At 32.3% G+C, this 14,817-nt stretch overlaps 1 protein-coding gene across 3 annotated transcripts in view; it reads left to right on the forward strand.

The window, feature by feature from the left end:
- Chpt1 (choline phosphotransferase 1) overlaps nt 1-14,817 on the forward strand; it is a 32,829-nt gene that overhangs the window by 13,618 nt on the left and 4,394 nt on the right. For all 3 annotated transcript variants that reach the window (XR_006848537.2, XR_006848536.2, XM_046429411.2), the window contains exons 3-7: nt 169-310; nt 6,852-6,936; nt 9,783-9,914; nt 12,520-12,678; nt 13,083-13,208. Coding sequence is in view for 1 of the 3 variants with exons in the window: in XM_046429411.2 (XP_046285367.1) it covers nt 169-310; nt 6,852-6,936; nt 9,783-9,914; nt 12,520-12,678; nt 13,083-13,208 (644 nt within the window). In the remaining 2 variants the exon portion in view is untranslated. The remainder of the gene's footprint in view (nt 1-168; nt 311-6,851; nt 6,937-9,782; nt 9,915-12,519; nt 12,679-13,082; nt 13,209-14,817) is intronic.

The raw sequence follows: 14,817 nt of genomic DNA on the forward strand, positions 1-14,817 counted from the left end.
TTGCATAATTTGTTTAAAAAGGATGTTCAAAAATTCATTTTGTTAAATAGACCTTATTTTAATGCCAGAATTATGTCCTCTGAAACTCTGCATTTCAAAATAGCACAGGGCAATTATTTCATTGATGATTTTAAAATTCGTAATGGTCTTTAAACTTTGTTCTTTCAGTATTTATGGCAATTGGAGCTTCGATTGCTGCTCGCTTAGGAACTCATCCTGACTGGTTGTTTTTCTGCTCTTTTATTGGGATGTTCATGTTTTATTGTGCTCATTGGCAGACCTACGTTTCAGGCATGTTGAGATTTGGAAAGTAAGTATGTGTTTTCAAGTTGTATATTTAAAAATGTAAACAAATTAATTTTCACAATCTGATATGGCATTTGTTCATGATAAAGGGGATGAAGCTTCATTCAGTAGTTTAAATTCTTTTAAATTTATTAGAGTGTTCCATGCATGCTACATCTTCTAAGTCCTGTAGGTGTTCTGCATGTTACGGATATGTTATTTGACAATAGTTTTATTTTCTTCCCCCATTCTCCAGCTTCCTCACTAGCCCAACTTTACTATAGACAGGGCAAAAAGAAAAATAAGTGGTCCAAATAACATAGAAAAAGAATTTGTAGTATTTAAATAAACAGCATTTGACCCTTATAATAAGTGACAAGTGATGTGGAGCCTAAGGTACTCATTGGTCAAATCATCATGTGCCCCAAAACGGAATCCCTTTGACAACCATCAACAATAACAGGTAATTGTGAGACTCTCAGCTGTGGACACAGTTGGTGAAATGATTTACAAGTGCCCTGTAAATGCTGGAGCCTTGCACCAGATGCTATCTATGCCTCTGGTGCCTCTTTCTCAGACTCCAGGAAATAGTGCACAAAGCAGAAATGCTGTTCTGTATTCTTGCTTCCCCATGTAGCTCTCCCTCCACTTGGTCCTTGAAGACCTTCCTGCTGTTTGCTCACTCTCAGTTTACCTTCCTATGTCTACTGATTCTTTTTAGCCCCATTTTCTTGCTGCATAGGAAAATCAGTAGCTCTAAGAAAAAAGAAAAAAACAAAACTAAACTCTTGGTATAATGAGAGGAAAAACTCAAAAGTATAGACCATTTTGGAGCAGGAAGGCTTCAGGCAACTTTTCATATTAATCCCAAATTTTGGAATAATTGCAACTACCACCTACTAAGCACTTGCATGCTTTAGGCACTGTACTAAGTGTTTTCCATACATTGTGTCTTTTATTCCTCACATTAATACTGGAAAATGGATGTTACCTCCACTGTACAAATATACTACCAATAAATGATAGAACCAAGACTACAACTCAAGTCTTTGACTTCATGCTCTTAATAACTGCTGTCCAGAACTATGAGTCTAGCAATGTATTACATGTCATGGAAAGATAGAAAATACATGACAGATAGAGAGCCCTCTTTTAGGAACTATGTGGGACATTTCGTTAGAGATAATACTTCTGTGACAATGATAACAGTCCAGATCAAATGTGAAAAGACTTACTTTAGGTTTCCAGAATCACTGAAGAAATCCTAAATAAGAAGAAGGTAACTATAGGCTGAACTAGTTTAAGAGAGTTTTAATAGAAAATGTGAAAATTAGTTCTTTACATACCAGTCAAGACCCATGGATCAGAAAGTACCAGTAAACATTCAAGGTAACTGTGCAAAATTAAGAATCTGTACCTATTTATAGATTAAGATATGGTAAAATAGAAAAGCACCTTTTCAAAATCAAATGCATTTTAGTTAATTTGCTATGGTAAACTGGAGTAATATAATGCAATGTTCTGGATAATTATTATTATTATTAATGACTAAAAGTAAAACATTTATTTTTTTATTATTTCCTTCATTAAAATTATTTCTGGGATGAATTAGTTCACATTTCTGGCCTCACTGTAAATTTTACTCCCAATTACTATTGAATCTTGAACTGGAAATACAAAGATGAGTCACCTGTCATAAGAATATGCCAGACACACTGAGGAAGAGCATTCTACTCAGAAGCATCAGGAAAGTACTTAGAATATTAGAGAAATAGCTAGTGAATGATTACCAATCCTGGAGGAAGTAAAGGAGATCCTTCAGGGTCTCAGGGTCAGCCATTTAAATATTAACTACATATGGTACTTATTTTCAGCTATGTACTTTTTTTGCCTTACCAAAGTAAAAATACTATGGAGAACTGAATTGGATAGGTTGAGGGGTCCTGCTTAATACTACAAGAAGGACTATAAACATACCTTATGGAAGTGTGTAGACTAACCCCATGTCAGTTGTCCATTGGCTAGGATGGATTTCCTGAATATCTGTCATTTTAAACATAATTTTTATAGTATATATGGTATTTGAAAATAGATACATAAAACCAAGATGAACACTATCAGAATATACTTCAGAAATTTATTTCATGAATACATTCTTGGTTTAAGCCTGTTTTCTGTGATTTTCTGTTTCTTAAAAGACCTAAGAAAAAACATACCAAATCAGCTTGTTTTGTTGGGCTGAAAAATGTAAGGTTTTACTAACATTGCTATATTTCTTGCTATATCATTTTTTCCAATTTTCATACCCCTTTATGTACTTTATTAGTAGTCTACTTTAGTATAATAGTTGAAAATAGAGGCTCTTGAGTCAGATTGAGTAGAATCAAATTCTGGCCCCTACCTACTGGTTAATTGATCAGAAATATATTAATTTCATTTTTTCCATTTCTTTACCTATCAAATTAGAACTATTGTCATAAAAAGTTATTGTGAATATTGAACAACAATGGATGTAAAGTACTTAGCACAGAATCTGGAACATAGAAATATTCCATAATAAAGTTAGCGTTATGATGCCTTGCTATTTATATTTTAATTCAATTTCTTTGGTATGTTTATTTCCTCAGGAGTGACATTAAAAACTAACCTTTCCTAAAAGAAAAACATATGTATTAATCAGTGAGATAGTAACTGATGTCATAAGAAAAGAAGCATAGGGAAGTTGAATCAAAACAGATTTGAGGATGGAAGGTTAATATAATTTATTGAGTGGTTTTATTGAATACTGGAGCAATGAATTTGAATAAATATTTTATTAAATCTTGATTGAGCATCCATTCTAGGCCCTTTCCTAGGTGTCATAATAAGAAGAACAAACAAAACAGACAAAATCACTGATCCCATGCAGCTTACTTTCTAATCTTGGAGACATAACAGTAAAGTATGCTAAACAAATAAGTACTGCAAATAGTAAATTGGGTGGTGATAGTGGTATGTGTCAAGAACTATAAGGGGTCTGATATTTTACCTACTTATAAGCTCCAAGAAAGCCTGTTAATGTTTTATGAATGCCTGCAGAAGATACAAAGTCCTGGGTCAGAGGCAGAGGACAACAACTGGGTTATTGAGGATTCAGCTATTCCATATTAGAATTCACCAACTGGGCAAAAACAACAGACAGAGGTTCCTGTTGTGCCACATTTCCATGCCTTACCCTCTCCCACAGTCTTGTAGGGACCTAGATGAATGCCTGCACCTGTAGTGGGTTCCATAAAGACAGAACTTTGAGGAATCTGTTTAGTTTTATAGAAAGCAAAAGCAAACCTGTTTAGGGAAGGTGTAACCTCATCTTTCAGGGTTGCTCACAACATTCACAACCCTGGAAAATGACCCCAGTTGAGTGTTGTCATAAAAAATTATTGTGCAGACATAAGCTTGCATTCTTGGCACATATGCAGGGCTACGCAAGGGTATTCTGGGTCCATGGCAGAAAGCCTCTCATAATTGTGGGAAGAAAAAAAAATAAGGAAGGAAGAGCAACTATTTAAACACTTCTTTTTTCCTTATGAATATAAAACACTGTTCTGTATTGTTCCACAGAACAGAAGTACTACCTATTTTACTTTGATGCTAATTGTTATGTTGACCTCTTAAGAATGTGTAATTTCACTACAAATATGAACTTGTTACCTTGAATCAGATCATTAAAGCCATAATACATTAGTAACTACTTTAACTATAATTTTAAACTTTTAACTTAGTTTATGTATTGGAGTTTAGTTTATGTAGTTAATATAAGTTTATCAATGGTATATTAGATTTTCTTTAGCACAGTTAGCAGAAAAATTTACAGTTAAAATCTGTCCCAGGTTTAATGTTTGCCATATAAGATAGAGCATATCTTATTTATAACATGCTTGTTCCCATTTAGAATCTTATGTAATTCAGTAAAGCAGGGTTTAAAATTTAATTTTTAAAACTAAATCAAGCATTTTAAGTTCAAGTCCAGTGTTAACTTGTATTATGTGGTACTTTTAAAAAATTAACGTGAATATTTAGATTCAATGTTAATTTTTTCCTTTCTTTCAAAACCTTTCTATCAGATCTGTTTCTAAGACCACGTTTGGGAGGAAAGATTCCTTATCCCCATCCAACCTAGAATTACAATATACAATTTTTAAAAAAGCAGACTTATAAAATATAATCCCCAATATTTTATTTGATTCAACACACAAAATATTACTGTTAAGTTACCGTAACTTTTTCTACTGCTTACTCTCAATTCTGTACCCCTCTCATTGTGGACTCGTAAGAAACTCTGTACTACTTTGAATAGCACTATTGTAGATTGTCCTCAATGTTAACAACCTGGGGACTTATGGGTATTATGCCATCATATCCCCAATATCTATTTTTCTGTCATGTTAAGCCTTTTGAACAGATTCTTAACCCATTAATTAATTCTCTAAGCCTATGAGTTGTTATATAGAATAGTCTTTGTATAATGTGTCCTTCAAACTCCAATTGTCTGTTCGTAGTTCAAAACTTGAGGATTGGTGAGTGATTCCACCCTTATACTCCCATAAACTTTGTAATTTACTAGATCTCAATGTTATCTTTTCAGCTTTCTTTTTTTCTAGACTTAACAGGCACAGAAGTAGGATGAATATATGAGCTTAATTTAACATCTGTTATTGAATGTTGTATATGTGCAACCAGCCATATTCCTAGCCCAGTTCTCATGTGTCATTTACTTTCATTCTAAAGAAAGCTCATCCCATAATCCCTATCTGCTTTCTAGTTGCTTCTGGTCACTAGTCATAGCCCATGAAAATTATGGGCAATGATATTATTCTTTGTTATTACTGAAATGAGTGCAATACTGATAATAGTCCTAAGTGCAGTAGGATGAATGTTGGCTCTGAAGTCATGTTCTTAAGCAATATTCAGCTATTCTTTAAAAACCAGACATAATTTATAGTTTGCAAGATACATAATAGATGCTAAATAAATTTCAGTACTCTCCCTCCTTTTTCTTCAGAAAGAACCCTACATAATATTATTATATTTACCTTTACAACTAATTTGACTCTCCTCCAGGCAGCCTGGAGGTCTTGGTTTGCCTGCTACTGATCTTATAAATACTGAATGTTATTATTATATTTTACTTTTATTTGTATGTTAAGATTCAGTTCATTTTTCCTTCTAACTGACCAAAATAACTCAGTCAAGAAATCTTTTCTTCCATATCTAGTTTTATCAAATCCCTACATTTTTTGTATTTGCAGAACATTAAATATTCCTCTAGCATTAAAGACTCTGGGATATGTAGTAGAGTCTTAAAGCAGAGACATAAAGCAGGTAGACAGATTTTTTAAAAAGTCTAGAGCTCAGAAAAAAAAATTGAAGATTTGAGAGGTTATTAGCTTATAGGTGGTAGTTTTAAATTTAGGTTAAATTATTCAGAGAATATGAAATTGCAGATGGAATTTAGTAAACAGCATTTAAAATGTAGAGGAATAGGAAGTCTAGGAAGGAGCCTGGGTAGAACTCTAGAGAAGAAAAAAAAAAATCAGGAGAGTACATGGAATAAATAGAAACATAGCAAAACAGTTCAAGAAAGAGGAATGATTCACATTTTAAATATTGCAAAGAAATATATAAGATGATTACTGAAATATATCCACTAGATTTGGTAAATCAAATCACTGTTTAAGCAATTTTAGTGGAATAACGGGACCACAGTCCAGACTCTAGTGAAATAATCACAAATATGAAGAGGAAATTACAAATGTAGACTAATTTTCCATTAGCCTGTTGAGGGAGGAAAGGAGAGAGGATTTGATAGTTTCTGGGGAATGCAGATTAGAGAGACTGAGACTGTTTCATTAGTGTTTTGTTTTTTTTTTAAGAGAGAGAATTTTTTATTTTTATGTGGTGCTGAGGATTGAACCCAGTGCCCCGCGCATGCCAGGCAAGCGCACTACCGCTTGAGCCACATCGCCAGCCCACATTAGTGGTTTTTTGAGAGAAATATGAATATGTTTATAAGAGGGAAAATGTCTGTGAAAACCAAAAAGCATACTGACTAGTTGTAATTTAATAAAAGCTGTTAGAATTCCCCCTACTTTATAAGTGAAATTGACTTAGAAGTGTTTAATGATTTTCCCTAAATCATATGGTTGCTTGTTTATTATTATGATTTATTCCTGATTTATAAAAGTAATACATAATTTAAAAAATTCAAACTTTAGAGAAGTATATATAGTAGAAAGTAAGTCTTCTGAAATTTCAATGACAATTATTAGCAATTTGATACATGCTATACAAGTTTCTTCCCTTTGCACATGTTGTTTTGTAGCCTTTGAATCTTTGTAATCTTTGAATTATCAACTGAATACAACTTTGTGTATTCAGTTGATAATTCAAAGATTCAAGTAAAGGTAAAAATAAACAAAGTGTATAAAGATGTTTACTCCCTCGACATCTAATATATGATTAGCTAAACTACACAGTCAAGAATTTTACTTGCAAACACCTTATCTATTTTTGTCCTTCCTTTTTAGAGTGGATGTAACTGAGGTTCAGGTAGCTTTAGTGATCGTCTTTTTGTTGACTACATTTGGAGGATCAACAATGTGGGACTACACGGTAAATCTAAATATTTAAATTGATGTTTAAGCACTTTTTAAATATGTAGGACAAAATAGTGTATTGTTAATCTCTTCAAATCTTTTCCAGGAATTAAACTCAGGGGCACTCAACTACTGAGCCACATTCCCATCCCCATTTTGTATTTTATTTAGAGACAGGATTTCACCGAGTTGCTTAGTGCCATGCTTTTGCTGAGGCTGGTTTTGAACTTGTAATCTTCCTGCCTCAGCCTCCCAAGCCATTGGGATTACAGTCGTACACCTCCCTTTATTTTATAATGTTAATATCCTGTATACCTTATAATGGCATTTTCTTCTATGTGTAAATATTTTACTACATAGAAGATAATGACTCTATTTGCCCTCTACCCCCCTCAAAAACAGAAATTACCTTTTGAGGCCAAAATTTATATCATGAAATAAATATGCTTTAAAAGTCCTGTTAATTATGTTTGAAATTTGTCCTTAAGTATTAAGGAAGAAAAATGGTTAATTTGCCTTTTTAAAATCCATTTTGAGATGAAGATTAAGGCATGCTTTTGTTTTATGCCAGGTTGGTGACCTCAGTTGGCTTTTAGGGGACCACTATTATAAACTCGAGCTTTGCATAAGAAGAAAATTTATAAAGAAACAAATTATTCTGTCACCCAACCCAAGTTCACAACACTAGCTGACTCACAACTTCATATGCGTAGTGTTAAGAAGAATAATGTCAACGGTCAACAACTGATATTCCACACTGATTTTGTCCCAAACACTGTGCTGTCAGTTTCATCTGCCTTCAGAACAATCCTGGGAATAGATGTTATCATTATTCTGTTTTAGAAATGTCTTAAAATGATTAAGTTCTTTGTTCAAAGATACATGGGAAGTACTGAAGCTAGGACTTAAACAGACTCATTCCAGACGTAATGTTTGTAATCACTAAGCCACATACCTCCAGCAAAAACAGTGAGAGATACAAAACTAAATTACCATATGATCCAGCAGTCAAGCTCCTCCTGGGCATTTACTCAAAGGAGTTGAAAACTTATGTCCACACAAAAATGGCTAATTACAGAAATGGCTTTATTCTTAATTGTCAAAACTTGTTTGGTAAATTGGTAAGTAATGGGGTCCATTCAGATGATGGAATATTATTCAATGCCAAAAAGAAATGAACTATCACAACATAAAAAGACCTAGAGGATCCTTAAAAGCTTATTATTAAGATCAACAAGCTAATCTGAAAAGGCTGCATACTTTGATTTCAGAACATGACATTCTGAAAAAGGCAAAACTATGAACTCAGTAAAAATATGAGTGGTTTCCAGAGGTTAGGAGGATGTAGGGATGAAAGGCAGAGAGCACAGGATTTTTAGGTTAGTGAAACTATTTTGAATGACTGTTGGATTCATGTCATTATACATTTATCATAACACAAAAGAATGTACAACACCAAGATTGGAACCTAATGTAAACAATGAACTTTGTGTGATAATGTGTCAATGTAGGTTCATTGGTTGTAGCAAATGCCATGATGGGGGATGTTGATGGTAGGGAAGGTTATGGGGTGGGAACAGGAGGAATGTGGGAATGCCCTAAACTATCCTCTCAATTTTGCTATGAACCTATAACTATTTTTTTATTGGTTGTTCAAAACATTACATAGCTATTGACATATCATATTTCATACTTTAGATTCAAGTGGGTTATGAACTCCCATTTTTACCCCGTATACAGATTGCAGAATCACATCGGTTACACAGCCACTTTTTTACATATTGCCATATTAGTAACTGTTGTATTCTGCTACCTTTCCTATCCTCTACTATCCCCCCTCCCCTCCCCTCCCATCTATAACTATTTTTTAAAAAATAAAATCTAGTAAAAACAGTAAAATATTTAATTCCCTGTAATACTCAGAATTGCTAATTACTGTTTCTCGTGGTAGGCTCAGAAAGAGATTTTCAGCATACTTTTAAGTGGTGATATGTTCCCTAAGACATTCATATTCCTTCTCATTAGGTAAACATAAACAGTAGTATTGAGGATATGCTATCATAGGCCCATACAATGTACTGGAGAGATGCTATATTTTATGGTAGCTATTCAGCTAGTACCCATAAGATGGTGAATGTGGACCAAGAAGCATTTGGGCAACTGCAGGCATTAAGTCAGATGTAATTCACTTGAATTTGGAACTGAAAAATTGTTACTTCCATTGTTTTGACAAGGTCATAGGAATAAAATACACTTGCTTATTCTCACTAAGTATACTTATTTTTTATTTAGGTTTTCAAAATTTAATGGCTAACCTGTAGTTTCTGCAAATTTGGTACAATCTTTCAAAGTCTATTTTCAAAATACAATAGCCTATGGCCTTTGGCAATTCATTGTTACTGTTTTTAAATCCTTTGCTGCCTTTGGAATTTTTCTTGAACAGCAATTGACCAACAGGTAAATATATTGCTAGAGATTTGATCCTGGATATTCACTACACAAATGTTTTTGCATGCACACACATCATATCTATCACATTTAAGATGCATATCATGGTGTCTGCCTTTCAGGGGCTACTACATTTAAGTGAACTATCCTTTTTCATGTTTAAGTCAGATGAAGGCTTGTTAAGTATTTAATCACAATTATAGAAATAGATTGAACTGATTTGGTGAATTCATTTTTTGCTTAATGAATAAACCAATTTCAGAAAAAGTTACCATTTATATTCCAAAAGTTAAGTTTTGATTACAAGGAAAAGGATAGCTTATTATTCAGGACCTATCATAATGTTTCTTTACTATCTAATAGGAAGAAAATTCTGTTTTCTTAATGATTTCTTTCTTTTCTTTACCCCTAAAGATACCCATTCTAGAAATAAAATTGAAGATCTTTCCAGTTCTCGGAATAGTTGGTGGAGCAATATTTTCCTGTTCAAATTATTTCCATGTTATCTTCCATGGTGGTGTTGGCAAGAATGGATCCACTATAGCAGTAAGGCCCTAATTTCATCATCACTATTAATTTATGATAACTTTTTTTTTCTTATCACCAGCTACCAAGAGACATGAAAATATGTCAAAGCTCGAGAATGGAGAAGGAAACTAAATATCTTAAAGAATTTATTGTAGAAACACAGCACAAAAACATTTTAAAAACTATGTAGACGTGGGGCTGGGGTTGTGGCTCAGTGTGAGGCACTGGGTTCGATCCTCAGCACCACATTAAAAAAAAAAATAAACAAAACAAAGGTATTGTGTCCACCTACAACTAAAAAAAATTTTTAAAAAAAACTATGTAGATTTATAATGAAGCATTTTTCCTCTTTCCACAAGCTTGCTTTGCATAGACTTTTCTGACTTCATTTAATTATTTTCATTATTGTACATAATCAAGAGTTTCCATTTGTTTTCTTGCAATTTGTGCCTTGAACTAGTAGAGGAGAAGAGGAGTAGGGAAGAAGTTCCTGACTGAATTGACAGGAAAGCTATCAAAGGTCAAAGGTTATACAGTGGGGCAATTTATTACTCATATATTTTACTGAAATGCCACTGAAAATATTTAAAAGACCTATCCTAATATTTTTTAAGGGAAAAATTTTAACCTCAATTTTCAAGGAGGTACACCTTGTGTTTTATGTTCTTTACACTTGCTCATGCGATAATTTTTTATTTATTCATATATTTTTTTAAAGTCTTTAATACTTTTTTTGTTTGTTTTTTGTTTGTTTCAGTATTGAGGATTGAACCTGGGGCACTTTCCCATTGAGCTATATCCCAAGCCTTTTTATCTTTTATTTTGAGACAGAGTATCACTAAGTTGCCCAGGCTGGCCTTGAACTTGTGATCTTCTTGCCTAAGCCTCCCAAGTCACTGCAATTACAGGCATGTACCACCATGCCCAACTTCACTACTTTTAAATTGGAAAGAGCATTCTTTCCAAGTTTTTTTTTTAAACAAACATGATACCTAGGTGTATTAGTATTATCATCTTAAAAGTAGTTGAACGTTGGAAGATAAATGTTTATTCCAGTGATGCCATCTTACAATAAAACATTATAAGGACTTTTTAGGGATTGCACATACCCTTTAATTCCTTTGGTTCTATAATTCAAAAATTCTGTTCTTTTAGAGTGGATTTGATCTTTGGAAAACAGTAAAAGTTATTTTGGAAGGACTAATAAAAAAGAGTAATAAACATGAGATATAGTAGCATTTTTAGTTTTAAAAAAGTCTTATTCTTTTAAATGACTTGTAAGTTGTCTCTTAAGACAATTTCAAAGGAGTCCTCATAATACAAAATCAACTTAATCAACTTTTTTGAATCATATATGTATGTGTATGTGTGTGTGATATATATATATATATCAAAAGCATATTATATAATTCATTTAGCTATGTAAACTCTGACCTATTTGGGAAAAAAACTCTCATTTCTTGAGGTATTTTGTTAGTTGATGTTGGTGCAGTACTGTACAGAAGGTGCTTAGGAATAAATGTTGCTTGATGGATAATAAAATAGAGCACTAGCTGGAACAAAAGTTCCACTGAAGAAAATAAGATTTGTGAGGATCAACATTCACTTTAGAGGATATTTTATTAAAAAATAATTATTAACTGTCTGGACAAGAACTTAAGAAGTCAACACAAGCTAGGAAGGTAGTTAATTTCAAATTCAGAAACTGGTGATTTTTCAGTTTCTGGCAGATTTTTTTTCTGGAATAAAACCTAAGAACATTATATAAACAGATACAATGCTATTAGTCAAAAGTTTTATAATTTATTACCATACAGTATTTTACATATGTAATTTTATAGTACTTATAGTGTTATTACTGTTATTTTATAGTAATTTCTAACTTAAAATATGTGAATTTAATAAATAAGCATAAGGCTATTTTAGTGAACATTTTTAAATTGGTAGTTATAGATTTAGTAAACTTTAACATTAAATTTATTTTAGTATTTTGTTTAGGATAAGTAGTGCTGAGAGAATCCTGATATACATGGATAAAAATTTACTGGCCTGGATTATATAATTTTATATAAAAAGACATTTGCAGTCTGAATGCAAAATAAAGGGGAGTGAGAAGGTGTTGATGTGGAGAGAAACCAGGGCAGAGTATTGTCAGTGATTGAAATATTTTGTAGAATTGGCAGAATAAGCTTTTTTTCAGCATTGTCACAAAAATGTAGACAGTTGAAAGCAAATTATATAATTCATTTAGCTATGTAAGCTCTTTTTTTAAGCACTGACACAAAAATGTTGACAGTTGAAGTATTGATGGTCTTTGACACAGTAAAAGTTGATACAGAATAAATCACAGTGTTAATTTTTAGGTAATTATTGGTTTAAAATGCGCATATATAAAACTGGAATCAAATGTCTTTTGCACTGTTTCACATCTGTATAGCGCTAGGATTTTGTGGAAGTTTGAAGTCAGCATACCTAAGGTGTGTATACTTCTTTAAGCCATACAACATCATAATCTCTTCTTTAAGTCTCTAGTTCTTTGCACATAATAGATGTTCAGAAAATGTTTGAATTGTAATAAATCCAGTGTTAAAATGTGACGCTGATTTTCTGCTTTATCCCTTAGGGCACGAGTGTCTTGTCACCTGGACTCCACATAGGACTAATTATTATACTGGCAATAATGATCTATAAAAAGTCAGCAACTAATGTTTTTGAAAAGCATCCTTGTCTGTATACCCTAATGTTTGGGTGTGTCTTTGCTAAAGTTGCACAAAAATTAGTGGTAAGAAGTTCTTTTATGATTCTTAGTGTAACTATTATACTTAGTTCTCAAATGCAAAACTGGAAACTATTTCATACAGTGCATTAAGTTTTTCGTGTAGACTCAGTATCACAGTAAGTAGCTGTTTGTGCTACAAGAAAAACTGCATTATGACTTAATATTATATTCAGTTCTTTTAATTATTTAGTTGTAATTATCTATTAAAACTTTCTGATATCAAGAAACTTAACTTTAATAAGCTACCTGGTTATGAATTTGAGAGGTGTAGATAAGGATTCCCATACTGAATATAAGACTAAATAATCTGTCTTAATAGTGAATTAAAACTAACTAATTTCTCCTGAAAATTAGAGCTAAAACATTTAAAATTTAATAGTAAAATTATTTTGTTTACTTTCTTGTAGATAGCTCACATGACCAAAAGTGAACTGTATCTTCAAGACACTGTCTTTGTTGGGCCAGGTCTTTTGTTTTTAGACCAGTACTTTAATAATTTTGTAGATGAATATGTTGTTCTATGGATAGCAATGGTAAGTACTTTTCTGCTATTTATTTTTTAACAGATGTCAAAGCACAACATATTTAGGAGACATTTAACTATCAGTTGCCTCAATATTTAGTCTATACAATGTTTCTGAATATGAAGATTACTTCTTTTAAGTTGTGAACCATTTTATATTGTATAGAAATAGCCAGTGTATCCAAAGATCAAGCTTCTAACAATCCAGGTCCTTGGAAACACAATCATTTATTATATCTTTCCCCCTCTACCCCCACAAACTAGAACAGAAATGTCAAAAACCACTTCACTCTAACCAAAGGACTTTCTGACTTTCCTTAAGCTTATTAAAATTATTCCCAGCTTACAGAAAGTAACAAGCTAATTAGATGGGGTTAGTACTAGCAAAGGTGGATACTTAGCTGCATCAGAAATCGTCTACTAATATTGAGGAGACAACAATAGATGTCACTAGGAAGTTCAGGATTCTGAGACCCATTTTATATTAAAGGTAGGCAACTCTGTGTATCTATACAGCCCTTGATGATAGTATAATTTGTTTTAATCATGATGATTGAATCATCAAGCAAGGATTAAATTCTAATGATATGCTTGCTCAAGAAAGGCATGTAGATATACATATTTTTCTACTCAAAATTATAAAATGCAGAATATGGTGTTTAAGAAAGACACTTTAGTCATCCAAGGAAAAGAAAGTCATTCCGAGTAACAATCACAAAGTTGGATAAAAGGAACATTACATTTTTCTGTTCTTGAGATATATGTTTACAGTTGGTCTTCAACTAATAGTGGTTTTGAATAGTCAATAGTCTTGATATATTTTTTCCTATTTCTGGATCTCACCAGCCTTTACCAAATTGTTCATGATATATAAACATATTGATATGTATTTTTTAAAAGCTCTAAATAAATCTTTTGATAATTCAAATGATCTCTCCTGTTGTTAAATTTAGGCATTTAAAAAATCTGTTATCTGTTGTGTATAGACCACTAGTATACATTTGATGATACTTCCCTAGGTTATATAGTATTATACTTTATCTGGATTAAATTAACAATATTCATGCATAGTTCATTTAAAAGTCTTTTATTGTCCCAGGGGTGAGATATAATACCTAATCCTCTTGGGCAATGAAAATTTGCAGTCAATATACTAAAAAGTGGGGCTGGGGTTGTGGCTCAGCAGTAGAGCACTGGCCTAGCACGTGTGAGGCCCTGGATTTGATCCTAGCACCACATAAAAATAAGTAAAAAAATAAAAGGTATAATATGTGTATATATATATATATATATATATATATATATATATATATATATATGTGTGTATATATATATATATATGTATATATATAATATGTACATATATATATGTGTCTGAAAATCAGAGTACTTTCCTTTAATTTTTTTTATGTACTTGGATATGTATTATAAAATGGAATTAACAAAATTAAAATATCAGGCGTTAAAAATTCAAGCACCTGTTTTGTAATGAATAGTTGGCCTGATTTATACCAATAATGTAGGCTGGTAAACTGAGGAAGTCAAATTCAACTTTTCTTTAAAACATTATACAGAAGAGGGCTGGGGATATAGCTCAGTTGATAAGAGTGCTTGCCTTG

This window comes from Marmota monax, unplaced genomic scaffold, assembly GCF_021218885.2.
Source record: "Marmota monax isolate L192 unplaced genomic scaffold, Marmota_monax_Labrador192_F-V1.1 WCK01_AAM20220418_F8-fsc00051, whole genome shotgun sequence".
Classification (NCBI taxonomy): domain Eukaryota; kingdom Metazoa; phylum Chordata; class Mammalia; order Rodentia; family Sciuridae; genus Marmota; species Marmota monax.